Source organism: Chiloscyllium plagiosum, unplaced genomic scaffold (genome assembly GCF_037043375.1).
Source record: "Chiloscyllium plagiosum isolate Xiang-an unplaced genomic scaffold, Cpla_swu_hap1 HiC_scaffold_21, whole genome shotgun sequence".
Classification (NCBI taxonomy): domain Eukaryota; kingdom Metazoa; phylum Chordata; class Chondrichthyes; order Orectolobiformes; family Hemiscylliidae; genus Chiloscyllium; species Chiloscyllium plagiosum.
The window spans coordinates 9,867,777-9,893,544 of NW_028270159.1; the positions used below are offsets into that span (position 1 = coordinate 9,867,777).

Below are 25,768 nucleotides of genomic sequence, written 5' to 3' on the forward strand. Positions count from 1 at the left end.
TCTGACTCTCAGGCATCTGCAGTCTTCATTTTCGCCTGGTTTAACCAGAGAGTCAGGTAAGGCCTTTAGCTGACAAGGGAATCAAACCCATGCTGTCGGTGTCAAACCACATCTCAACCCTGTCTCCCAGCCAAGTGAGCTAACCATGTCACAGCTGGAAAGCAGCAGTAACAGACAGGGTAGGTACTTGTGACTTTAAAATGGAGGTGCCCTCTCTTTGAAACCTTTTAAAACTGGAAACCAAAAATAGACTCAGCAGTGCGACTTCCAGCCTTTAATTAGCTTAAAAAGCTAGTCATAGCTTTGTACTTTTACTCTGTGGCTTTGGAAGGTGTTGTCAAAGGAGCAGTGGTGAGTTGCTGCAGTGTATCTTGTATGTAGCATACACAGATACCATTGTGTACCAAGGTGCCCATGGTGAAGGTGGTAAATGGGCTGTCATTCAAGTAGGCCACTTTGTCCTGCATGGAGTTGTGTTCTTCACTATTGAAGTTATACGGATTCAAGCGAGGAGGGGGGTAGCAGTGTGCGCAGATATTCCATCATTGACCAGTCTTGTGCCTTGTCGATGGTGAACGGGAGACAGCAGGTGAGTTAATCATCCCAGGTTTCCCAGCCTTTGACTTGCTTCTCTGGCCATAGAGTTTACAGTGTCCAAAAGAATGATCCCAGGAATGAAAGGTGTAACATATGACGAACGTTTGAGACCTCTTGGAATACACTCAATGGTGTTTAGAAGGATATGGGAGGGATCTAATTGAAACTTACAGAATACTGAATGGCCTGGACAATGTGCATGTTAGAAAGATGTTTCCTTTAACAAGAGAAACTAGGACCCAAGGGCACAGACAGAGTAAAGGGAAGACCCTTTAGAACAGAGATGAGGAGAAACCTCTTCAGCCAGACGGTGGTGAATCTCTGGAATTCACTGCCACAGAAGGCTGTGGAGGCCAGGTCATTAAGTATATTTAAGACTGAGACAGATAGGTTCTTTATTGTCAAGGGGATCAAAGGAAACAGGGAGAAAGCAGGAGAATGGGGTTAAAAGAAACTTATCAGCCTTGATTGAATGGCGAAGCAGACTCGATGGGCTGAATGGCTTATTTTCTGCTCATATGTCTTATGGCCTTAAATGGCTGGACCAGTTTTTGTTTCAATAGGACCTGTGGGATGTTGATATTGGGGGGATTGGGAGGGGGTGGAATTCAGTGACGGCAATGCCCATTGAACACTGAGGACAGTACTGGCATTTGCGTGGCATAAAACATTACCTTCTTATCAGTTATCAGCCCAAGCTTGACTGTTGCCCAGGATGTGCTGAATATCATCGGAATTGAAACGGGTACCGAACATTGCGCAATCTTCAGCAAACACTTCTGACCCTATGATGGACGGAAGGTTATTGATGAAGCAGCTGAAGATAATTGGGCTAAGGATACTACCCTGAAGAACTCCTGCAGAGATGCTCTGGAGCTGAGCTGACTGATCTCCATCAACCACAACCATCCTCCTTTGTGCTTGGTCTGACTGCACTCCATCATGAAGAAAATGGTGCCCACTGGAATGGTCATGTGGAAGACAAGTATCCATCCAACAAGGGCACAGAAGGATACTACCCTGAAGAACTCCTGCAGAGATGCTCTGGAGCTGAGCTGACTGATCTCCATCAACCACAACCATCCTCCTTTGTGCTTGGTCTGACTGCACTCCATCATGAAGAAAATGGTGCCCACTGGAATGGTCATGTGGAAGACAAGTATCCATCCAACAGGGGCACAGAAAGGCAGGATATTAATTAAAAGAGATTACCACCATTAGTCACTTTACACGCTGTAATATGTCAAAGAATTCAAATTAACGTGATGTTCAGAATAGGGCGGTGAAGAGGTAAAGGCACTGAAGGCACAAAATGGGAGACCAGAGGAGGGAAGGTTTGGAAGGCTCTCTGCAGCAGAATTGTTTATTTTTGCAAGTAATTTGGCTTTGTTATTCTAACATTCGAAGAAGATCACACTGACTCTGACACAAAAGAAAACAGATTTCCAAAACGTTAAAAACAGTTCCACAGATGGATTGGGAAAGTTTGTCCTGTTCTCCTTGGAGGAGACTGAGATTTGATCGAGATGTTCAAAATCACCAGAGGTCTGGACAGAGTGGATACAGTGAAACTGTCCGCATTGGCAGCAGAATTCAGAGTCAGACCCTTGATGTATCAAAAAAAAATTAAGGGAATAGTTTTAAAACATCAGTAGTTACAATTTGGAGCTGGCAGACAAAGTGGTGGAGGCTGGTACAACATTTAAAAGGCATCTGGATGGGTATATGAATAGGAAGGGTTTAGGAGAATATGGGCCAAATGCTGGCAAATGGGACCAGATTAATTTAGGATATCTGGTCAACATCAATGAGTTGTACCAAAGGGTCTGTTTCCGTGCTGTACAAATCTATGACTCTAAGAGGTCCCTCCATTGATTTGCCTGGACATTACCAAAATACTTGGGAGATTCATCAAAAGGATACATCAAAAGAAAACAGATATCCCAGAGCTTAGTCAATGAGGGCACCCATCTGTTAATCACACAAACATGCTTATGTCTGGCCTGTGAGATTCACAGATTGATATGATTGGTCTGCTTAATATTAATTACACTATTGACAGAGTAAGTATTTGGACCAAATTTATCATTATCTCTTTATTCTCTACTCCAAAAAGCACAAGACACTGATGGCCTTTAGTCTTAAAATCTCGTTTACTCACCCACACTCTCACTTCCAGGGAACTGCAGATCCATTTTATAAATCGGATGAACTCTTGATCCAAGTCAAACTGAAAGGTGCCGGAGTTGGAGGGTGGGAGAGAGATAGGGCAGAGTTACATGTCCTAAACTCAAGTGGGTTTGGGGAACGGAGTGTAGATTCAAAGCTCCCTCTATATTGGAGCAGGTGGACTATTCAGATTCACAGCTGACAGCCAAAGATCACATCATAATGTAGCATGGGGGTGAAGGTCAGGCATGGCAATAATGGCATGCCCATAAAGGATGGTCCAAGCATCACCTTGGAAACCTGCTTCTATTTCCTGTACCAACATGGCAGGTGGTATCTTTCTCGCATGTCATGACCACTTTTTTCTGTTCATGGAATGTTGGCATTACTGACTAGGTCAACATTTACTATTCATCCTTAATGCCCAGACCCCATTGCTATGGGTCTGGAGTCACATGTAGACCAGACCAGGTAAGGATGGCAGCTTTCTTCCCTAAAGCACATTAGTGAACCAGATGGGATTTTCTGACAATCACAGTGGATTCGTGGTCATCATTAGACTCTTAATTCCAAATTTTTGCTGAGTTCAAATTCCACCATTTGCCATAGTGGGTTTTGAGCCCAGATCCCCAGAACATTATCTGAGTCTCTGGATTAACAATCCGGTGATAATACCACTCGGCTACTGCCTGCCTCAAGGCTCTGATAGCTGAAAGCTGCTCAACTGAATTCCTAGGCTTAGACAGAGTACATATGTCACAGGCCTATGTACAGTGGTGCAGCAGTGTATATCCATCCATACGATAACTGCAGCAATTTGCCAATGCTCCTGTGACAGCATCTCCAAAACCCTTCATCATGTCATAGGTGCAGCCCCATCTGCAAGGCATCCTCCAAGTCACTCACTTGGTGTCACTGACTTGAAATATCACTGCTCCTTCACTGTAGCTGGGTCCACTGGAGGACTTGCACGCAGAAAGCTAGACTTATAATTTGCATGTACTATTGGAATGTACCCGTTGCAAATGAGCCTGGAGTTTTCACCTGATTTCTACGCATCATAACAGCTCCATCAGGACAGAATCACATCAAGTACTGCTAAAAGATCACAGTTTTTAAAACCTGAGTCACACCCGGTAGTGGTATTTTAACTGCGTTAAATTGTGAGCAGGTGCTGACCATTAACTTGTGACCCATATAAGGGCTCTTGTGGTGCAGTGTTATTGTCACTACCTCTGAACTAGGAGATCCAGCTTCACATCCCACGTTCTCCAGAGGTATGTAATGATGTCTCTGACCAGGTTGAACATATGTTAAAAATGCTCATGCCATATAAGAAAGAACAGAACTAAACCTATCAGCTGGGCTCAAAGGTACATGTTTGCAATGTATAACACTGTAAATAAATGCTTGTGAAAATCGATTCCAATTCTATCCTTTAATGCCCGGCTTTATGGAGTCCAAGTGGGGTCCTTAAACTAGGTTAACCTGCATCCCCACAATCATTTAAGCTTGTTCATTTGAATCAATCCTCACCTTAAAGTAGATGGTCTCCCTACACTGCAAAGACCTGCTTCAGATTATAGCACTTGTTTGGAATGAGCTTCTCACTTGCACAGCCTCCATGGTCACATCAATCCGGCATGACTCACCAGACCAAGAGTCTCCTTTTCTGAGAAGGATGTTCTTACTCTGGAGGGAGGACAGCAAAGGTTCACCAGGCTGATTCCTGGGATGGTGGAACTGACATAGGAGAGAATGACAAGGTTAGGATAGGTTTCACTGGAGTTCAGATGAACGAGGGGGCGCGGGTGGATCTCAGAGACTTATAAAATTCTAACAGGACCAGATAGGGTAGATGCAGGGAGGATGTACCCGATGGTGGGTGCGTCCAGAACCAACGGGTTACAACCTGAGGATTTAGGGTGGACCATTTAGGATGGAGTTGAGGAGGCATTTTTTTCACTTAAAGAGCCTGTGGAATTCATTACCACAGGAAGTAGTTGATGCCAAAACATTGAATGTATTCAAGAGGCAGCTAGATATAGCACTTGGGGCGAATGGGATCAAAGGTTGTTGGGAGAAAGCAGGATTAGGCTATTGAGTTGGACGATTAGCCATGATCATGATGAATGGTGGAGCAGGTTTGAACGGCCTCCTCCTGCTCCTATCTTCTATGTTTCAATGGAAGGCACAAGGAAACTCTGCAGAAATCATCAAAAAGTTGCAAAAGCGTGAGCTAGACTCTGCGTGCTATCTTCCCCAGTGGACAATGCCTGTCAGTTTGCTATCACCACCAAGTTGACTCCATCCTTTTGTGAAGACAGTGAGGCCTGCAAATGCTGGAGATCAGAGTAGAGAGTGTGCTGCTAAAAAAGCACAACAGGTCAGGTAGCATCTGAGGAGCAGGAAAATCAAGAAGGGCTCCGGCCCAAAATGTCGATCTTCCTGCTCCTCGGATGCTGCCTGACCTGCTGTACTTTTCCAGCAACACACTCTCAACTCCATCCCTTTGTGCCCAAGTTACATTTGCAATGTGACTGTTCTGGAGCACAAGGTTTTGTGTACCTACTAGTCCATGGTACGCCTTTACTGCACGTGGCACATTAATCAACAATCACATGACAATCCATGGCCATACCCCGAATCAGGAGCAGCTTATAGTAGGTTAGAATCACGGTGCAGCAGCCTGCAGCTCCAGCTGCGAGAGTGAGGAAATCCCCCTCCATATCGTTGCACAAACAAATGTTCGGTGACCATTAGTGTGATTAAGTATTGTTGTATTTTTTGCATAATGCTTGAAACTGTACAAACAGACGCTTGAACAAAGCACAAAGTCTCCCAATGTTTAACTTCCATTCCCTCTCTCTGTAGCTTCATGCACAGATGTATAACATTTCATTCCTATTATGCAAAAATTCTGATCCATTCATTGGATTCCAAACGCTGGATTCTCATTCTGCCATCAGCCCCATCCAAGAAAAACATTTATTTGCAAATGCAAGTGTGTCTTTTCACAGCTTTGCTGTTGTAGCTCATAAGGATGTCTGTTTCTTATTGGGACTCATACTGTTACAAAGACTGCACTGTGCACACTAATGTTTCCTAGCGGCCTATCTCCAGCTCCTGTGGATATGAGCCGCTGATTTTATTTTTGCTTCATTAAAATAGTGAATCATTCAACCTCACAGTCAATGTCAGCGCATGTGTAGATTGTAATTAACTTGGCGCTATAATTACATCATCTTTCGATACCCAGCATCTTGTTTTAGGATTACACTGTGGGAATTAACAATAGGCAAACTGCAAAGTGTGATAGTTAGGAATGTGCTGGGATACTCTCCAATTGCCTCCTGATTGGGTATCTCACTCACAATACGCAGGTTAGAGCAGTCCACCTGCTCAGTGAATCACCCCCCACTGCTGCTGTCTTAACCACTACCCACACCCTCCACCAGGGAGGCTCGGTCACAGCAGTGTGTACCAGCTACAAGATACATTGCAACTATCAGCCAAGGCCCCACAGACAGCACCTCCAAAACCTGCGACTTTAACCACTGGAACCCATCACAAGTCTTCCTCCAAGCCAACATCCTCTGATGTCCAAGACCACATGAAATTACAGAGAGTTGTGAAACCAGTCCATCCCAGTCCATCACAAAAACCAGACTCCCATCCATTGTCTCCATCTATACTTCTCACTGCCTCAGGAAAGCAGCCAACATCATTAAAGACCCCTCCCAGCCCGGTTATTCTCTCTTACATCCTCTTGTGTCAGGCAGAAGATACGAAAGTTTGAAAACATGTACCGACAGATTCAAGAACAGCTTCTTCCCTGCTGTTATCGTACTTGTGAACAGATCTCTGATATATTCGAGCTGATCTTTCTCTGCCCCTTCTCTGTAGCTGTAACACTATATTCTGCATTCTGCTTTATTACTCTGATGTACTTATGTAAGGTATGATTTTTCTGGCTAGCACACCCAACAATACCTTTCACTATATCACACTACATGTGGTAATAATAAATCAAATCAAATCAACATTGCTGCTCTTTCTTAATCAATGGGTCATTCCCACACTCTCAAATACCAGTGGGGTTTTACCCACACTACATGGATTTCAGCAGTTCCAGAAGGTGGCTTGCCATCATTTTCTCAAGGGACCATTAGGAATGGGCAACTGTAAGCGTTAACGGCCACAGCCTGTAAAATAACTTAAAAATTATGAAGACAGGTTGAAACGGTTGGATCTTTACTCATTTACCTTTGGAGGAATGAGAGATAGTCTGACTGATGGTCTGATTGGATTCCATAGTGAGTAAATTTAAGGAGGAGTTAGACAGATTTTTTATTGGCAATGGGTTGAAGGCAGAAGGCAGGAAAATGGGGGTGAGGAGCATATAGGCCAGGATCGAATGGTGGATCAGACTCAATGGGCCAAATGGCCTAATTTTGCTTCTATATCTTATGAACTTTATGAACAAAGGGGACAGAGTGGATGCTGAGAGTTTGTTGCCTCTTGTAAGAGAGACTAGAACCAGGGAGCACAGTCTTATGATAAGAGGCTCATCTTTAAGATGACAATAGGAGGAAATGCTTTTCCATCAGAAGGTGATAAAACCATGGAATTCTCTTCCTGAGAAAATAATAGAGATTGGGTCATTTAATTTATTCAAGGCTGTGTTAGACAAATATTTGACTGACAAGGGAGATATAGATAAGAAAATAGAGCTGGGACTAAAACCATTATCTTATTGAATGGTGCAGCATTCTGAAGAAGCCAAATGGCCCATTCCTGGACCTAAGTCCCACATTCTACACTCTTCTTTCAATGCATCATCAATTTGAAAATAAATAAATTACAAATGGATACTGCACAATAAACTCTCCCTTTCCTCCTTTACTTCTCAAAGTCTTCTACAAATTTTGTTTCAATTTTATTTAAATCTAGCATTTCAGATCAAACAGCTGAGAAAAATGGAGAAAATCTTTACCGGCCTACCCATCTTGCCCCTCTTCCCTGCTTCTCCTGGTATTCCCTGTAAAATTAAGGAAGAAAAGATGCACATTAGACCAATGCAAAGTAGTAAAGTTTATTCAGCATAACTTGAAAATGTGAAAAGGTTATTATCACAAGGTTACAAAGTGTCATAGACAGGCATCTGCTTTCATTTTTCTCTGGATAGATCTGACAGCATTGCAGGACATCACAGGCAGAGTGCGCTCTATGATCAGATTCGTAGATTAGATTTTCCAACAACTTGTGGCATTGACTACTTTCGAAACAGATATTAAAAATCCACTATTGTCCCAACCAAAAGCTGCAAATCATGTTTAGTAACAACTTCCGTTGTCTTTAGTGCAATGAAACATCTCAACTTATGTCTTCACATCAATCCAAAACAAATTATGATACTGTGCCACAGAAGGAGCGATAACGTTAGTTTTGACAAGTTTCTAAATGGAGGATTGTAAGTTAAAGAGGCAAACGTTGCAGGGTGACAGAAGGCTTGGTCACCAATTGTCGAACAGCTAAAACTGGGAATCTCACGTGAAGGAATGCTAATATCTTGGGAAACGTTCCTTAACTGAAATGCACTGCAAAATATGTGCAAATTCATTACAACAATTTCATCAGAATAATCTGCAAAAGATGCAGCACTGAAGGCAGTAATGACAGCTCAATTTGGGCTCTTGTTGCACAGTGGCAGTATCCGTTCCTCTGCACCTGAAGGCTCCAGGTTCAAAACTCACCAGCCACAGAGGTGTGCAGTAATACTTCTGAATAAGTTGATTAATAAACTACCAATAACAGGTTGTTCTACAGTGCAACAGCACAGACACTAATATTAACCCAAACCCATCACAGTCTGTGAAGTGTATAGGACATTATCACCATAGCCATAATGTATAGATGATGAGTTAAGTGACAAACATATGCTTCAATGAGAAATGTCATTTTAAACCATGAGGACTGGATAAAATATGATTATACCATGTCTGTAATAACACCAGTAAAATGTTGGTATCATATTTAAGAACCTTTCACTGATCCAAAAGAATTTCTTAATTTATCTTTCCAGCATCCTAGAATGTCAAATGTAACAGTCGCCAGATGTACACTCCTTAAGAGCAATAAAGACGAGTTATGCTTCCACAAGGACAAGAACTTGGAAACTGTCCAAACTGTGCTGTCTCGTTGATCCCCTTGGTGCACCAATTCAAAACGTCCTTCACTGACGTGCATGCTTGTATAACTGTAAACTGTCTCTTGAAGTGAAGTAAAACTTTGAAATCAGTTGCATGTTTTTAGATCAGTTACAGATTAAGTGCTTGTGAGAAGAGGAGGAGACCATTCAGCCCACATTAAAGCTCCTGTTCGGCACTATTATAGAGCCATACAGTACAGAAACAGACCCTTCGATCCAACCAGTCCATGCAAACCATAATCCCAAACTAAACTAGTCCCACCTCCTGCTCCTGGCCTATATCCCTGCAAACCTTTCAAATTCATATACTTATCCAAACTTTTCAATGTTGCAACAGTGCCCGCATTTACCACTTTCTCAGGAAGTTTATTTCACAGGCAAACTACTCCCTGTGTAAAAGATTGCCCCGCGTGTCTTTTTTAAATCTCTCTCTTCTCACCTTGAAAATATGCCCCCAATCTTGAAATCTCTCCCCACTAGGGAAAAGACACCTGCCATTCGCCCTATACCCCTAATGATTTTATAAATCTCTATAAAGATTTATACCCCTCAACCTCCTACACTCCAGTGAAAAATGTCCCTGCCTATCCAGCCTTTCTTTATACTGAAACCTTCCGTATCCAGCAACATCCTGGTAAGTCTCTTCTGAACCCTCTCCACCTTAAAAATATCCTTCCAATAACAGGGTGATCAGAACTGGACACAGTGCTCCAGGAGAGCCCTCATCAATGTCCTGTACAACCTTAGACTTCCCAACTCCTAAACTTAAAGGACTGAGCAATGAAGACAAACGTGCGCAACGCCTTTTTATTCACATCGATGATTTGGATGATTTGGACTCTGGAATCAAAAGTAAAATTTCTAATATTGCAGTTATTATTAGTGGGGATTATCAATACTGAGGTGGACTGCAGCAATTTACTGGAGGATATTGTTAAGCTTTCAGATTAGGCAAATAATTGGCAAATAAAATTCCAAACATATAAATCGAAGATAGTGCATCTTGGCAGGAAATAAATGACAGGCACTTGTTACTTGGAAGTTCTGGCTTCAGATGGTGTACAGGAAGCTCACAGTACAAATATATTGATTCACCAAAGGCTATATCACAGATTAACGACCATTGCATTTTTTATTTTTTCTAGAGGAACAGAACTGAAAAGGGGAGAAGTTGAGCTAAACTTGCATCAAACACCTTGGTTAGACTTCACACAGAGTAGTACATACAGTTCTGGTTCCCATAAGTATAAAACAGATCCTGAGACACTAAAGAGGAAGATGTGGAGCTGATTTTGAAGGATGATATCAGATATGTGTGGGCTTCCAAATCAGGAACGGATTGACAGGTTAGTACTCATCTCAGCAAAGAAAGTTGATGAGGTGACCTATTTAAAGTGATCTAAGGTTCTGATTGAGTGGACACAGGGAGTATTTCCCCTTGAGAGGAAGGGAATAATGACAAGCTGTCAGTATTAGATAATCAAGAAATCCAGTATTGAAATCAGATGAAACTTCTTCATCCAGAGAGTGGTGAAGTGTGGATGAGAATCTGCTATCTCTGAATGAATGAATGAATAAATAAATGAATGAATGACTTTTTTTGTCACGTATATCGAGGAAGATGCAGTGAGAAGTGTTTTGTCTGGGAGTGGCTGCAGTCAATTTTGAAAATACAGTTAAAGGGAAGCTAGGGCAGGTAGGTGAGGGAGGGGGGAATTTAGGGGAAGGGTGGCAAATTTGGGTAAGGAGACGGAATGAGGCTCAAGTGATGCATAAACACCAGATGGACTGGTTGGGCCAAATGACCTGCTTCAGGACCATAAGTCTTTCTTGTTCTGATATAACCTGTCTTCCAAGCAGCAGCACGTATATTTCACTCTTCTGGGAACATGGCTTGTTTTCCTGAGTTGGGAAATGCAATCAACTTCCAGCTCAGTTGCTAGAGACAATTTTACTGGGGAAGAATTAAGTGATGCTTTTCGAAGGAAAGAAGGATCTTGCTGTTCGCTGTCTCTGTCCTAACTAAGTCCACCTGATCCATTAAGTAACCGGCCAGTGAGAGGCATAAAGAGATCTGTCCCAGGTTGTCCTTGCTTTCTCGATGGGATGCTGGCTCCAAACAGTGTATCAAAATACTATCAAGCAAATGTGAAGGAATCAAAGGATCTCCTGCTGGGGTCTCCAGGGAATTTGTGCACGTCTATGCCCAAATGGAATCATAAGGAACCTCAGAGAACAAAGATGTTGATGTAGGAGAAGGACAATGAAGTGTGCAGAGAGTTTAAGATGGGGGCAAAGGGTGCCTGCGGTAACCATACTTCAAGGCTTTTGGCTGAGGGGAGGGATGGGGTTAGGGGCTGGTGGTGGAATTACTGCCCTTGCTGGTTAGGGTATGTAGGGGCTGATTTCTGGACTCTGGATGTCAAGGGGTAGATCAGGGGAGGGCTTATTCCGTAGATGGTATTGGATCATCGATTCAGGGAATCTGGAACTTGGGGGATCAGGAATCTTAGCAATGGGAATTCGGAGATCAGATAGAGGCCGGGAAAGGGAATTTCTTGAGAGGCATTCCAGCACTGGCTGAGGTGATGTGTGGGGACAGGAGCGACACTTTCCCCCTTCAACTAGCACCTCGCTCTGGAGATATAATAATTTAACTTTCTTGTTGTTGCCATTCTGTACTTATGTTAAGATAAACATGGTGGAGGTAGCAGGCATTAGGACCCAGATGGACAAGGCCTAAAGCCTGCTCTAAGCCTTGATTAAGGACATCTCTTTGTGCTCACTCAATACAGTGAGTAACACACCATGACTGACCATCAGGCAGCAAGCAAAGCTAACTCCAATGTTGATAAGTCTGATCCAAATGATGTATCTGGGAATGAGCGGCAGTTTTAAGTGAGCAAGTGGAGGCCCTAGCTACTCTACCCACTTTCAAAATGTTAGTTCTTCACCTCAAGGGAGGTCCAACCAGCAAGGTGCAGTACCCAGCTCCTTATAAATCAAGATCAGGAATTCCTCAACTAGGAAACAGGGATGGCCAGGTAGAATTATAAAAATGGACGCAGGTGAGTGACACAACTTCCCCAGTGACCATTAGCAACAACACACATGCTCACAAAAGATTGCAGAGGCACAGGGAGCCTCCCAGGCTCAGCCTCCCACTTGCTGTCTGAGCTATGAGGATGATTGGGTGTCCATGGAACTAAAGTAGCCAAATTATGGGCGAATCCCTTAAAATTCAGGACACATGGTCACCCCATCCTGGGAAGTGTAGGCCTCACTAGTCACAGACCTCCTCCCTTTTCTGATGTTTGGATTCTTGCTGTCAGGAGACTGTGTTTATCATCTACATCTCACAATTTTCCACCCTGTCTGGAATGGGATTTTCTGGAGGCCTAAGGATTAATACACTAAGCCTCGTCTTGTAACTCAGACCAGTACTCACTCACCAAAACCCTCCTGGAACACTAATCCCAGTTTTGAATTGGGCAACAATTTCCATGGAAGAATTATAGAATCCCTACAGTGTGAAAAGAGGTCATTCAGCCCACTGAATCTACACCAAAGAGCATCCCACCGAGACCTACACCACCACCCCCCCAATCTATCCCTGTAACTCTGCATTCCCCATGGTTGACTCACCTAGTCTACACATTCATGGACACTATGGGCAATTTAGCATGGCAATCTACCTAACCTGCACATCTTTCGACTATGGGAGGAAACTGGAGCACCCAGAGGAAACCCACGCAGACACAGGAGAACATGCAAACTCCACACAATGACCCAAGGGCTGAAATCGAACCCTGGTCCCTGGTACTGTGAGGCAGCAGTGCTATTCAATGTGCCACCATGTAGTCCCAGTTCTGTAGCTCCGTGTATTACATCTTAAAAACTTCTATTACTGTCTAAGCTATATTGAAGAGGAATCAACATGCACAATCGCTTATACAAGGTGCAGTCATTGAGATCTTGACGCATGTGTGTGGTTATCCCGCATCCACACTTAAACCTTTGTTAAAGGCCCCCAGTTCAGTTAGAGGTGGTTCAGAAGACATAAATTAAGTTGATAAAAATATGCTGACATCTCACTTGCATTTCTTCATTAGAGATTAATGTATTAATGAGATGCAAATTTTCTTCTTTAAAGTCCAGCCAAAAAAAAGATAAGGATTGGGATTTTTTTTTAATCACTAAATTGAAAGCTGAGCAACTAACATTATACAATTTATACTTATCCCATAAATGTGGCTGTTGAAACATTTACAACTTAAGGAAAATGAGAGCAATATGTCTAAAACGCTGCTTCATTGTATTTTATTAGCAGATGCATTTTTTAATACACATGGATCATTTCTCAGCAGTAAATCGCTAAAAAAAATGCAGGGGATGAATTTTAGTTTCTGAGTGGATGCAGCCCAGAGAGAAATCGGAAAAACTTGGAAATGATGGAAATGCTCTGAAATTGTCTTGCACAAATCACAGGTTAGTGTGCAGGTACAGCAAGTAATCAGGAAAGCTAATAAAACCTTTTGCTCAATTATGAGGGGGATTGATTGCAAGCGTTATGCCTCAGTTATACAGGGTATTGGTAAGACCACATCTGGAGTCTGATCACCGTATTTACTGAGAGATGTTAATGAGTTGGAAGCAGTTCAGAGAATACCTAGAATGAGAATACCTTATGAAGAAAGGCTAGACAGGCTAGGCTTGTATCGTCAGGCGTTAAGAAGAGTTAAAGGTGACTTAGTTGAAACATATAAGACCCAAAGAAGATCTGACCAGGTGGATATGGAAAGAATGTTTCCTCTTTTGGGAGAATCTCATTTAAAATAAAGGGCTGGCCTATTTTTTTATTCATTTGTGGAACATGGGTGTCACTGGCGAAGTCTGCATTTATTGGCCGTCCCTCATTGTCCCTTGAGAAGGTGGGGGTGAGCTGCCTTCTTGAACCGCTGTAGTCCACCTGCTGTGGGTTGACCCATAATGCCCTTAGGGAGGCAGTTCTAGAATTTTGACCCAGCAACAGTGAAGGAACAGTGATATATTTCCAAGTCAGGATGGTGAGTGGCTTGGAGGGGAACTTGAAGGTGGTGGTGTTCCCATGTATCTACTGCCCTTGCCCTTCTAAATGGAAGTGGGCGTGGGTTTAGAACATGCTGTTTGAGAATCGTTGGTGAATTTCTGCAGTGCATCTTGTAGGTCATACACACTGCTGCTACTGAGCGTCCGTGCTGGAGGGAGTGAATGCTTGTGGATGTGGTCTAAATCAAATGGGTTGCATTGTCATAGAATCATAGAGATGTACAGCATGGAAACAGACCCTTCGGTCCAACCCATCCAGGCCGACCAGATATCTCAATCCAAACTAGTCCCACCTGCCAGCACCCGGCCCATATCCCTCCAAACTCTTCCTATTCACATACCTATCCAAATGCCTCTTAAATGTTGCAATTGTACTAGCCTCCACCACTTCCTCTGGCAGCTCATTCCATACACGTACCACCCTCTGTATGAAAACATTGCCCCGTGGGTCTCTTTATTATCTTTTTCCTCTCCCCCTAAACCTATGCCCTCTAGTTCTGGGCTCCCCGGCCCCAAGGAAAGGACTTTGCCTAGTTACCGTATCCATGTCCCTCATAATTTTGTAAACCTCTATAAGGTCACCCCTCAGCCTCCGACGCTCCAGGGAAATCAACCTCAGTCTGTTCAGCCTCTCCCTATAGCTCAAATCCTCCAACCCTGGCAATATCCTTGTAAATCATTTCTGAACCCTTTCAAGTTTCACAACATCTTTCCGATGGGAAGGAGACCAGAACTGCACGCAATATTCCAACAGTGGCCTAACCAATGTCCTGTACAGCCACAACATGACCTCCCAACTCCTGTACTCAGTACTCTGACCAATAAAGGAACGCATACCAAACGCTGCCTTCACTAACCTATTTATCTGTGACTCCACTTTCAAGGAGCTATGAATCTGCACTCCAAGGTCTCTTTGTTCAGCAACACTCCCTAGGACCTTACCATTAAGTGTATAAGTCCTGCTAAGATTTGCTTTCCCAAAATGCATGGTGTCAAGCTTCTTGAGTGTTGTTGGAGGTCCAGGCAAGTTGGTGGTATTCCATCCCACTCCTGATGATAGAAGGCTTTGGGGAGTCAGGAGGTGTGCTACTTCTGCAGGATTCCTAGCCTCTGACCTGCTCTCCTAGTCACTATGTTTATGTGGTGAGTCCAACTAAGTTGCTGGTCAATGGTAATTGATAATGGGGGATTCAGCAATGGTAACACCATTGAATGTCAAGGGATGGTAGTAAGATTGTCTCTTATTGGTGATGGTCATTGCCTGGCATTTGCGTGGCATGAATGTTACTTGCCACTTGTTAGCCCAAGCCTGAATACTGTCCAGATCTTATTGCAATTGGACACAGAGTGCTTCAGTATCTGAGGAATTGTGAATGGTGCTGAACATTCTACAGTCATCGGCGAAAGAGATCACAGGACAGAGATAAAGAAAAAGTATTATCTCAGAGGACAAGATTTTGAATTTGCTTTATTCATTCACAGGATGAGGGCATCACTGGCCGGGCCAGCATTTATTGCCCATCCCTAATTGCCCGAGGAGCAGTTAAGAGTCATCTACTTTGCTGTGGGTCTGGAGTCACATGTAGATTAGACTGTGTTGGGATGGCAGATTGCTACCCTGAAGGGGTTTTATGAACCAGATGGGTTTTTACAACAATTGACAATGGATTCAGGGTCATCAGAGGGGAAAGATTTAAAAGGGACCTGAGCGATAACTTTTTCACACAGAGGGTGGTGTGTGTATGGAATGAGCTGCCAGAGGAAGTGGTGGAGGCTGGTATAATTACAACAGTTAAAAGGCATCAGGATGGATGTATGGATAGGATTTAGAATGATATGGGCCAAATGCTGGATAGTTTAGGATAATTAGTTGGCATGGACAAGTTGGACCAAAGGGTCAGTTCCTGTGTTGTACAATTCTATGACTCTTAATCCCAGATTTTTATTGAGTTCAAATTCCACCAGCTGTCATGATGGGATTTCAACTGAGGTCCCCAGAACACTAGGCCATCACTTCCCTCACCCCCCCCCCCCACCCCCCCACCCCAGCCTTTGAAAACGAGGATGAGGATGTTAAACTGGAAGCACTGCTTCATGGGAGCCAGTGGCAAACAGCAAGCAGAGCTAATAGAGGAGTAGACCTGATGTTAATCAAGAGAACATAACTTTGGATGACCTCAAGATTACGGAGTGCAGCCTGGGGTGTGTGGGAGTATTGAACTTTGGAAGCAAAATGGCATCAATGCGGCGGTGTAATGAGGGCTGATTCAGGCAATGGAAATCCAGGCAGTTCTAGTCATAATCAAATATGAGGAAGACTGAGTTGCGGCCCTTGTTTCCTGGAATTGCCACTGACAGTCAGCACCGGGGACACAGCAAATACCCGAGTGAGAATCCAAATGATAGGGAAAGGCACGTTGCACGGCTAAAACTGGTCAAAGCAATGGCAGAGCAACCACAGAAATATTACAGGCAGTTTTTTCTGTGGAAATGTCACGAGAAACATTCAACATTAATGCTGCTTCCTACCAGTTATCCCTTTCATTTGGAGAACACGAGACAAATACACTGAAAAAGTGGAGAAAAATAAAGACTTACTTGCTTTCCGTCTGCTCCTGGAAGACCAATTAACCCTCGTGGGCCTATGAAGCCCTGTAGAAAGAGGAGAGAAGTGCTATCAGTTGGTCTTGTGGGATCTCTGAGATGTCAGTGCACTATGTGGCTCCATCCGTGCTGCGAGGTGGTACAAGTGATGAACAAAGCCTTGAGGCAAGTGTATATGCCCATGGACTGCATGGTGCTGGCTTCCACGATGTAGTCCAAGGGCACATACTCTCACTCCAGGGATTGAGCTGGCTCGGGCACACACTGTTGCTAGAAACAAAAGTTACATGAAAGGCCCATCTTGTGCGATTATAGCAGAGTGTGATTAACAGCATTGACACAATACCATACCCACAACATATTCGATCTGGGTCAGATAAAGAGGTATGTTTGATGATGGAGTGCATGGACTCTTTCTCTCAGGCTGAAGACAAAATATCATACAATCCCTAGAGTGTGGAAGCAGGCCATTCAGCCCATTGAGTCTACACCAACCCTCCAAAAATGGTCCCATCCATACCCACCCTGTAACCCTGTATTTCCCATGGCTAACCCACCTAGCCTGCACATCCATGGACACTATGGGGAAATTTCCCATGGCCAATCCACCCTAACCTGCATGTCTTTGGACTGTGGGAGGAACTCATAGCAAGTCCATGCAGACATAGGGAGAATGTGCAATCTCCACACAGAGAGACACCGAGGGTGGAATCAAATCTGGGTCTAACCAGTGAGCCACCATGCCTCCCCTAGTGAACAAGCCACAGGTTGTTCTCAAGCCACTCAGTTAGAGTACTGCATTTCCAAAACTTCTCCATCCGTTGTACTAACATACAGATATTTTGATAATAAATCTTGCCATAAAATTTTATTTAAATTCCAGCCTTTTCTTTTTCATTTGTGGAATGTGGATGTTGCTGGCTAAGCCAGCATTTATTGCCCATCCCTAATTACCCAGAGGACAATTAAGAATCACCCACATTGCTGTGGGTCTGGAGTCACGTGTGTACCAGACAAGTAAGGACAGCAGATTTCCCTCCTTAGAGGACATTAGAGAAACCAGATGGGTTTTTTGTACAACACTCAACAATAGTTCCAGAGTTGACATTACAATAACCTTTTAATTCTCAGTTTTAAGGATCTTTGAATTTCACCATCTGCATTGGTGGGATTTGAAACCATGATCTGAGAACAATAGCAATTCATAGATAATAATCCTGCCTAGGTAAATAATCATGAACATTTATCACTGTCACTCCATCCTGATGTCCTGGCATAAGCCCACATAAAAATTAAATAACACTTGAATCTGTGGTTGGTTGCATTCAAAGAAAGGAGATTTAATGGAAGATGTTTAATGTGATGGAGAGATGGGACTTGAGGAGATAGAAAGCAGAGACTTCCAGAGTTTCTCTCTCTTCATGTGGAGCAGTAGTGCTGCCACTTCACACGAGAAGGGGCTAGCAGGCGAGGGTATCCCTGAGAGCGACCTCAGCCATAAGGAGTTCGGAACCCCATCTTTCATCTTCCCAAAGACAAGCAGCAAACCAATGGACTGACATGATTAAGCACCCATTCTAACCAATCGTGCCAAGTGGTTCCTTCTTCCCAGCAATTCAGCATCTCTGACAATGGGGTACTGATTTAGGAATACAGGAACATGAGTAAGCCATTCAGTCCTACCATTCTAGATTAAGACTGGGCAACTCCTCGATGTCACTTTCCCATATTATTCCCTTGATACACTGGTTTCCAGAAATGTGCTGCCTGCATGTGCTCAGAGGCTCTCTAGGATAGAGAATTCCAAAGATTTAACCTCCTCCCCTGTACCCCCTCCCCCCCACCCCACCTCTCCAAACCTCTCCCCCCCCCCACCCCTACCTGGAGGGAAAACATTCCTACTTTTGCCAACTGTAAATGGCCCCAGCCCATTATCCTAAAGTTAAGCTCCAGCTTCTAAAGTCACCATTTAAGGGGAAGTTGGTTAAACACAAAAGGCACAGAATGGTATGCTGGCAGGGTGAGATGACGGGAACTGGGAGAATACTTATGTGAAGCGTTGACACACAGCAGATGGGCCAAATGATCTCTTTCTCTGTTGCCTGGACTTTCTAAATGTGAACAATTTGATAGCAGGAGCCCCACAGTGGAACTGAGAAGCTGGTTTTAAATTCATTCATGGGACATAACAGCATAAGAGGTACAGTTAGTAAGTTTGCAGATGACATCAAAATTGGAGGTGTAGTGGACAGCGAAGAGGGTTACCTCAGATTACAACAGGATCTGGACCAGATGGGCCAATGCCTTGAAAGTGGAGTCGCGGATAGATAGGATAGTGAAGAAGGTGTTTGGTATGCGTTCCTTTATTGGTCAGAGTATTGAGTACAGGAGTTGGGAGGTCATGTTGCAGCTGTACAGGACATTGGTTAGGCCACGTTTGGAATATTGCGTGCAATTCTGGTCTCCTTCCTATCGGAAAGTTGTGAAACTTGAAAGGGTTCAGAAATGATTGACAAGAATGTTGCCAGGGTTAGAGGATCTGAGCTTCAGGGAGAGGCTGAACAAGCTGGGGCTGTTTTCCATGGAGCATCGGAGGCTGAGGGGTGACCTTATAGAGGTTTACAAAATTATGAGGGGCATGGATAGGATAAATAGACAAAGTCTTTTCCCTGGGGTCGGGGAGTTCAGAACTAGAGGGCATAGGTTTAGGGTGAGAGGGGAAAGATATAAAAGAGACCTAAGAGGCAACTTTTTCACACAGAGGGTGGTACATGTATGGAATGAGCTGTCAGAGGATGTGGTGGAGACTGGTACAATTGCAACATTTAAGAGGCATTTGGATGGGTATATGAATAGGAAGGGTTTGGAGGGATATGGGCCGGGTGCTGGCAGGTGGGACTAGTTTGGGTTGGGATATCTGGTCGGCCTGGATGGGTTGGACCGAAGGGTCTGTTTCCATGCTGTACATCTCTATGACTCTATGACATGGACATCAGTGACCAGGTCAGCATTTATTGCCCATCCCTCATATCCCTGAAGGGGATTAAGAGTCAACCACATTGCTGTGGGTCTGGTGTCACTGTTTCCTTCTCTAAAGTACATTAGTGAACCAGATAGGTTTTCCAACAATGGTCATCATTAAGACTTTTAACTGCAGATTTTCATTAGATTCAAATGACACCATTTGCCGTGGCAAGATTCAAACCCAGTTCACCAGAACATTACCTGGGTCTCTGGATTAACTATCCATCAATCACATCACTAGGGTCATCACCTCTCCCTTGGGAGGCTGTGGAATGCATGACTGGAATTAATGAGTGAAGCAGATTGGATTTTTAACCTCAGCTCATAACGAATGTGAAGTGGACAATGTGTCCATAGTATTGAGTATCAGGAAAATCCAAACGTTGGGGAAAGGCACTCTCGGGAAAGCCTGGTGGTCAGGAGATCTGGAGTATATCCAAATGAAGCTGCAAACTGAAGGTGTCAAGTTACCACGAGCCTTCCAGACAGCCAAGCCATCTGGGAGAGTGGTAGGGAAAACAGTGAAAAGAAAACAGTGAACATTGGGAAATGACGGCACTGGTCCAAACAGGAGGCCACAATAAGGTATACAGGACAAAATGTAATCAGTCTGGCATTTCCAAGTTTTACTGGGTTTCCCTTCCAGGCACATGTGTTTGTGGGTAGGTCCCACAGCAGATCATCATTGTTTAGTTACACATGGAGACGAACTCTCACAAAGAATAGTCTCTCTGAGAAAAAAACTTGTGTGTTTGGAGGAGCAAATCCATTTGAAGACCTCTAGTTACACATTTGGGCAGCACAGTGGTTCAGTGGTTAGCACTGCTGCCTCACAGCACCAGGGAACTGGGTTCGATTCCAACCTCGGGTGACTGTCTGTGTGGAGTATGCATGTTCTCACTGTGTTTGCATGGGTTTCCTCCGGGTGTTCAGGTTTCCTCCCACAACGCAAAGATGTACAGCTTAGGTGGTCTGGCCACGTAAATTGCCCATAGTGTCCAGGGATATGCAGGCTAGGTGGATTAGCCAGGGAAAATGCAGAGATGGGGTGGGTCTGGATGGAGACCCTCTTTGGACGGTCAGTGTGAACTTGATGGGACGAATGGCGTGCTTCCATACAAAGGTGCCCATGAATTGTTTTCAGGATATTTCTAATTGTGAATTCCTAATTGACTGTTTGTTGGTTTGGCACATCTTCTGTATTAATATTGGGCACTAACGTTGAAAAATTTCATTGGCACTTTTAATGCTAATTTTTCTCATGCACTAACCCATTCCTGAAGTGGGCAAACCACCAATGAAACCGTCAACCTGGATAACGTTAAGTTGAAAAGTTGGTTAAGTCAAGGATAAAGGAGGATATGGAAGCAATTGGTGCCAAGACGGCAGAACATGGGATTATCACGAATGCTGGAAATCTAGAACAAAACCAGAGAATGCTCGAAAAACTCAGCAGCTCTGGCTGCACCTGTGGAGAGAGAAAGAGAGTTAACTTTTGAATCTGATACAATTCTGTGGAACTGAGCTGTTCTGAAGGAGAGTCAGACGGGGTTTGATATACTACTCTCGCCAGCTTCCAAAGAGATTTTCTTTTAAAATAAAGCAATAGAGCAGGTGGTGAAAACATCTGGAGAAAGTGTTTCAGAGGCCTAAAAGTAGGCAAAGAAAGGTCAGAGGAATTTAGGTAAAATAGAAAACAAGACCTGGTTCGAGACCAGAGACAATGCTGTAACTGGAGATAAAAAGAGCAGCGAGTTTGGTAGTGTCTGTGAGGCGAGAAACTGACAGTCATACAACACGGAAACAGACCCTTCGGTCCAATACTCCATGCTGACCATAATCCCACGAGGCTAGTCCCACTTGCCTGCACTTGGCAGAGAGAGACAGACAGAGAGAGAGAGAGAGAGAGACTCACTGGGGCTAAACACATTGCAAGTTTGAAATAATTTCTGCGTAATTCTGCGCAATCATCTCCTGAATGCAATGTCTCTTGCAACAATATAAACTTCATAACTTTCATAATTTCATGGATTGAAAGAATCTTTCTGGAATAAACTGTTTCTTGAGATGAAAGGGATGAGGAGAAACTGTTATAAGGGGATTAAAAGCAACATGCTCATTAACCATCTCTAGGGAAAACAAACTAAAGGAAGATAAACAAGCTGTTTCCTGGGCGAAAGGAGAAAACACTACAAAGGAATAGGGGAGCTGCTTCTAATAAGGCGGCAAATCACTACCTGTGGTCTCCAGAAATGTAATCAATGTTGGAGACGAAAGAATCTATCGAATCATCAATAAGGTACACACTTGAAAGAGAGAAACCTGCAAAAGAATCCAACACTCGTACACATAAGGAGCAGAACTCTAAAGGACAACACTGCATAAGGATCAAACCCTGGGCCCTTCCAGAGACAGACACTGTCTTTGTGAAATCGAGGCCAGATTCCATCAATGATCGGGTAATAGCCAAGTTGGATTGTGAGGCTTAACTTGCTTATTTGAGGGATCTTATTTTGGTTGCTACATGCAATAAAGTTTAAATCGTTGTTTCAGTACAAATAGTTCTTCTTTAACATGATGGTTACATTCTTGTGCAACCCCACATCATAGAAAAAAATCACGCTTTAGAAACAGTGCTTAAAGTATTGGCGATGTAATGGCGTTAAAACAAACACACGTTTTAAAAGTTTATGCTTTGGAAACAGTGTCCCCAATTCGTCAATCACGTTACAGTGAATTCGCATTAATGAAATGTGGGTTATAACAACGACTTGTATTTGATTGCCAGTGGGATTTCTTAGTAAGTAGCTGAATTGAAGGTAACTTGTGGGAATTTGTCCACAATGCTCTTCAATACTTGCAGACACTGTAACATCCTCCTAAGCACTTGTGTCAACAAACTGTGTGGACATGAACATCGTCTTCAGCGCATTCAGCTGCCCAGATTAGCACTACCTTGCACATCCATCTCTCTAAGTCAGCAATCCCAGTCATCCAACACTCATTCTGAAGAGCCTAGCTCTTGACTTGCAAATCAAATCTCAACTGGGCTTTGATGGGAGTAGGTTAGGGATGTGGAACTGTACTCTGAGAGTAGTACCAATTCACCACAGTGTTCCAGAATGGCCAACTAATTTCAGGCGACCTGCATTCTGAACAGGAATTCAGCACGGAATAAATATTTGATACTTGCCAAACCAACAGCCAGTCAATTAGGAATTCAGAATTGGAAAAATTTCATATACAACGAATCATGTTTTTTAACCAGCATCCATTCTGACCGGAACAAAAGCAGAAATATCTGGAGAAACTTAGCAAGTCTGTGGAGAGAAATTAGAACGAGTGTTTCCAGGCTGGAAATGTTCCTTCTCTCTCCACAGATGCTGCCATACCTACTGAGATCCTCCAGCAATTTCTGCTTTTGTTTCTGATCTTCGGCATCCACAGTTCTTTGTTTTATTTTATCCATTTGGTCTGGCTGCTTTCTCAGAGCTACTTTTCAATCCTGCGCTGAAATTTCCAAACTGAACTCAAATTATATTGCCATGGTTGTTTTACATGGGCACAGAGCAAGCCATTACAATTCACATTGCAATCCTCACTACCATCAGTTGGGTAGAAGGATCACTGGATCGAAATGTGAACTCTGATTTCTCTCCAAGGATGCTGCCAGAGCTGCTGAGTTTTTCCAGCAATTTTGGCTTTTGTATCTGATTTCCAGCATCCACAGTTTTAGAGTCATAGAGATGTACAGCATGGAAACAGACCCTTTTGTCCAACCTGTCCATGCCAACCAGATATCCCAACCCAATCTAGTCCCACCTGCCAGCACCCGACCCATATCCCTCCAAACCCTTCCTATTCATATACCCATCCAGATGCCTTTTAAATGTTGCAATTGTCCCAGCCTCCACCACATCCTCTGGCAACTCATTCCATACATGTACCACCCTCTGCGTGAAAATGTTGCCCCTTAGGTCTCTTTTATATCTTTCCCCTCTCACCCTAAAACTATGCCCTCTAGTTCTGGACTCCCCAACCCTAGGGAAAATACTTTGTCAATTTATCCTATTATAATTTTGTAAACCTCTATAAGATTAGATTAGATTACATTACAGTGTGGAAACAGGCCCTTCGGCCCAACAAGTCCACACCGACCTGCCAAAGTGCAACCCACCCATATCCCTACATTTACCCCTTACCTAATACTACGGGCAATTTAGCATGGCCAATTCACCTGACCTGCATATCTTTGGACTGTGGGAGGAAACCGGAGCACCCGGAGGAAACCCACGCAGACACGGGGAGAATGTGCAAACTCCACACAGTCAATCGCCTGAGGCGGGAATTGAACCCAGGTCTCTGGCGCTGTGAGGCAGCAGTGCTAACCACTGTGCCACCGTGTCGCCCTCAAAGGTCACCCCTCAGCCTCCGATGCTCCATGGAAAACAGCCTCAGCTTGTTCAGCCTCTCCCTGTAGCTCAGATCCTCAACTGCAATTCACATGCCTGTCCGAATGTTTTAACTCGGCTCCCAGGCTTCCCAGACTATGGGTCACAGCTTCCCTGGGGAGGGGCAGGGGTCCCAGGATGAGAGGTTGAGGTTAAAAGCTCTTAGGCATCAACGGCTTCCGTGGAGCTTTCACTGAGTGTTAATGAATGCGAGGGCCTTTAAATTCTTGCCTTTCTCCCCCTGACAATCAGCATGATCAAATGGACAACTTACTGAAGTCTGACTGCTGCAAAAATAAAGCCTGAGAAAAGGTAGATTGTTTTTTTAAAGAATAAGCTTTCAGCTTAAATGTTTCCTATTATGCTCAAAGGACACCTCTGCTCCCCTTCCCTCAGTCAGCAGATGGAAGGACATCCTCTCCCCACTTCTGAACAGCTCTCGCACCTCTCCCAAATTTTCACGCAAATGGTTATGCAGAAAATAGGAGCAGGATCACAGAATCCCTACAGTGTGGTAAGAGGTTATTAGGAGCCTGACTTTCCCTGAGGCACAAACACTAAAATCTTTCAAGAGTTGACGGATTTAGTTAAGGCATGTTACAATCCCAAACCTCCTCTAATTCGGAGATTTAGTGGTTTTACCGGCAGTTTGAGAACCAGGGGAATCCATGTCAGGAGTTTTGACGAAATTAAGACGACTGGCAGAAGCATGTGACTTAGCTTTGACCCTTAATGAGATACTGGGAGACCGTTTGGTAGGTGGGATTAATGATGTAACCATGCAAGAATGCATTCTAGCTGAAGCCCGACTGGACTTCAAACAGGCACCACAGCTGGCTTTATCATTGGAAAATGCGGGGAAGTGGAGCATATGAGTTGCAGGGTATTCCAATGGAAGTGGGCATCCTCACCAATCTGACTCAGCCTGGGGAACACTACCTGAGGGAAGGCAAACGCATAAGCTCACTCAGGACATATCTTGAACAGAGGGACTCTAGGTCAGCTCACAGCAAAACCCCAACACAGTGCCAAGCCTTGGCCAAATGGGTTAACAGTTTCTTCAGAATCCAATCGGCAAGCCATTGCAGATACTGCCAGCGTATAGAATCAAGACAGGAAAAGAATTGCCACCAGATACTAGGTGAACTTTACCTGGGTTTCCAAAATAAAGATGATGGTGAGAAGTTATGTCCGGTGGCCAGGACTGGATGCAGACATGGCTGCATTGGTGGGGCAGTGCCCAGAGTGCCAACAAGAACACAACTACTGCCAGCAGCGATCCCACATTCAAGGGGATTGCCAGGTAAACCCCAGACTCGGTTGCATGTCAACCATTCACAGGCTCAATGTTCTTAGTCATTATGGACATTCAGTCAATGTAGTTCATTCATCAAACAAGGGATCAACAATAAAAAGCTACGAGCATCTTTTACAATACCCAGACTCCCAAAAGCGTTAGTCACAGACAACAGGCCATCATTTACTAGCTGGGAATTCGAGTACTTCCTAAAGTCGACTGGCATTTGACATGTAAGGACAGCTCTATATCACATATCGTCCAATGGTCTGGTGGAAACTGCAATCCAAACTATTAAGGCAGGCTTAAAGGATCAGCCTACATCGT

The 25,768-nt window shown here is 43.9% G+C and overlaps 1 protein-coding gene across 4 annotated transcripts in view; it reads right to left on the minus strand.

Moving 5' to 3' along the window:
* The window catches only part of col27a1b (collagen, type XXVII, alpha 1b), a 707,279-nt gene that overhangs the window by 379,631 nt on the left and 301,880 nt on the right, over window positions 1-25,768 (minus strand). For all 4 annotated transcript variants that reach the window (XM_087998238.1, XM_087998237.1, XM_087998236.1 and 1 more), the window contains 2 exons: window positions 16,664-16,717; window positions 7,763-7,807 (listed from right to left, as the gene is read on the minus strand). In XM_087998238.1, the coding sequence (XP_087854364.1) occupies window positions 7,763-7,807; window positions 16,664-16,717 (99 nt within the window). The remainder of the gene's footprint in view (window positions 1-7,762; window positions 7,808-16,663; window positions 16,718-25,768) is intronic.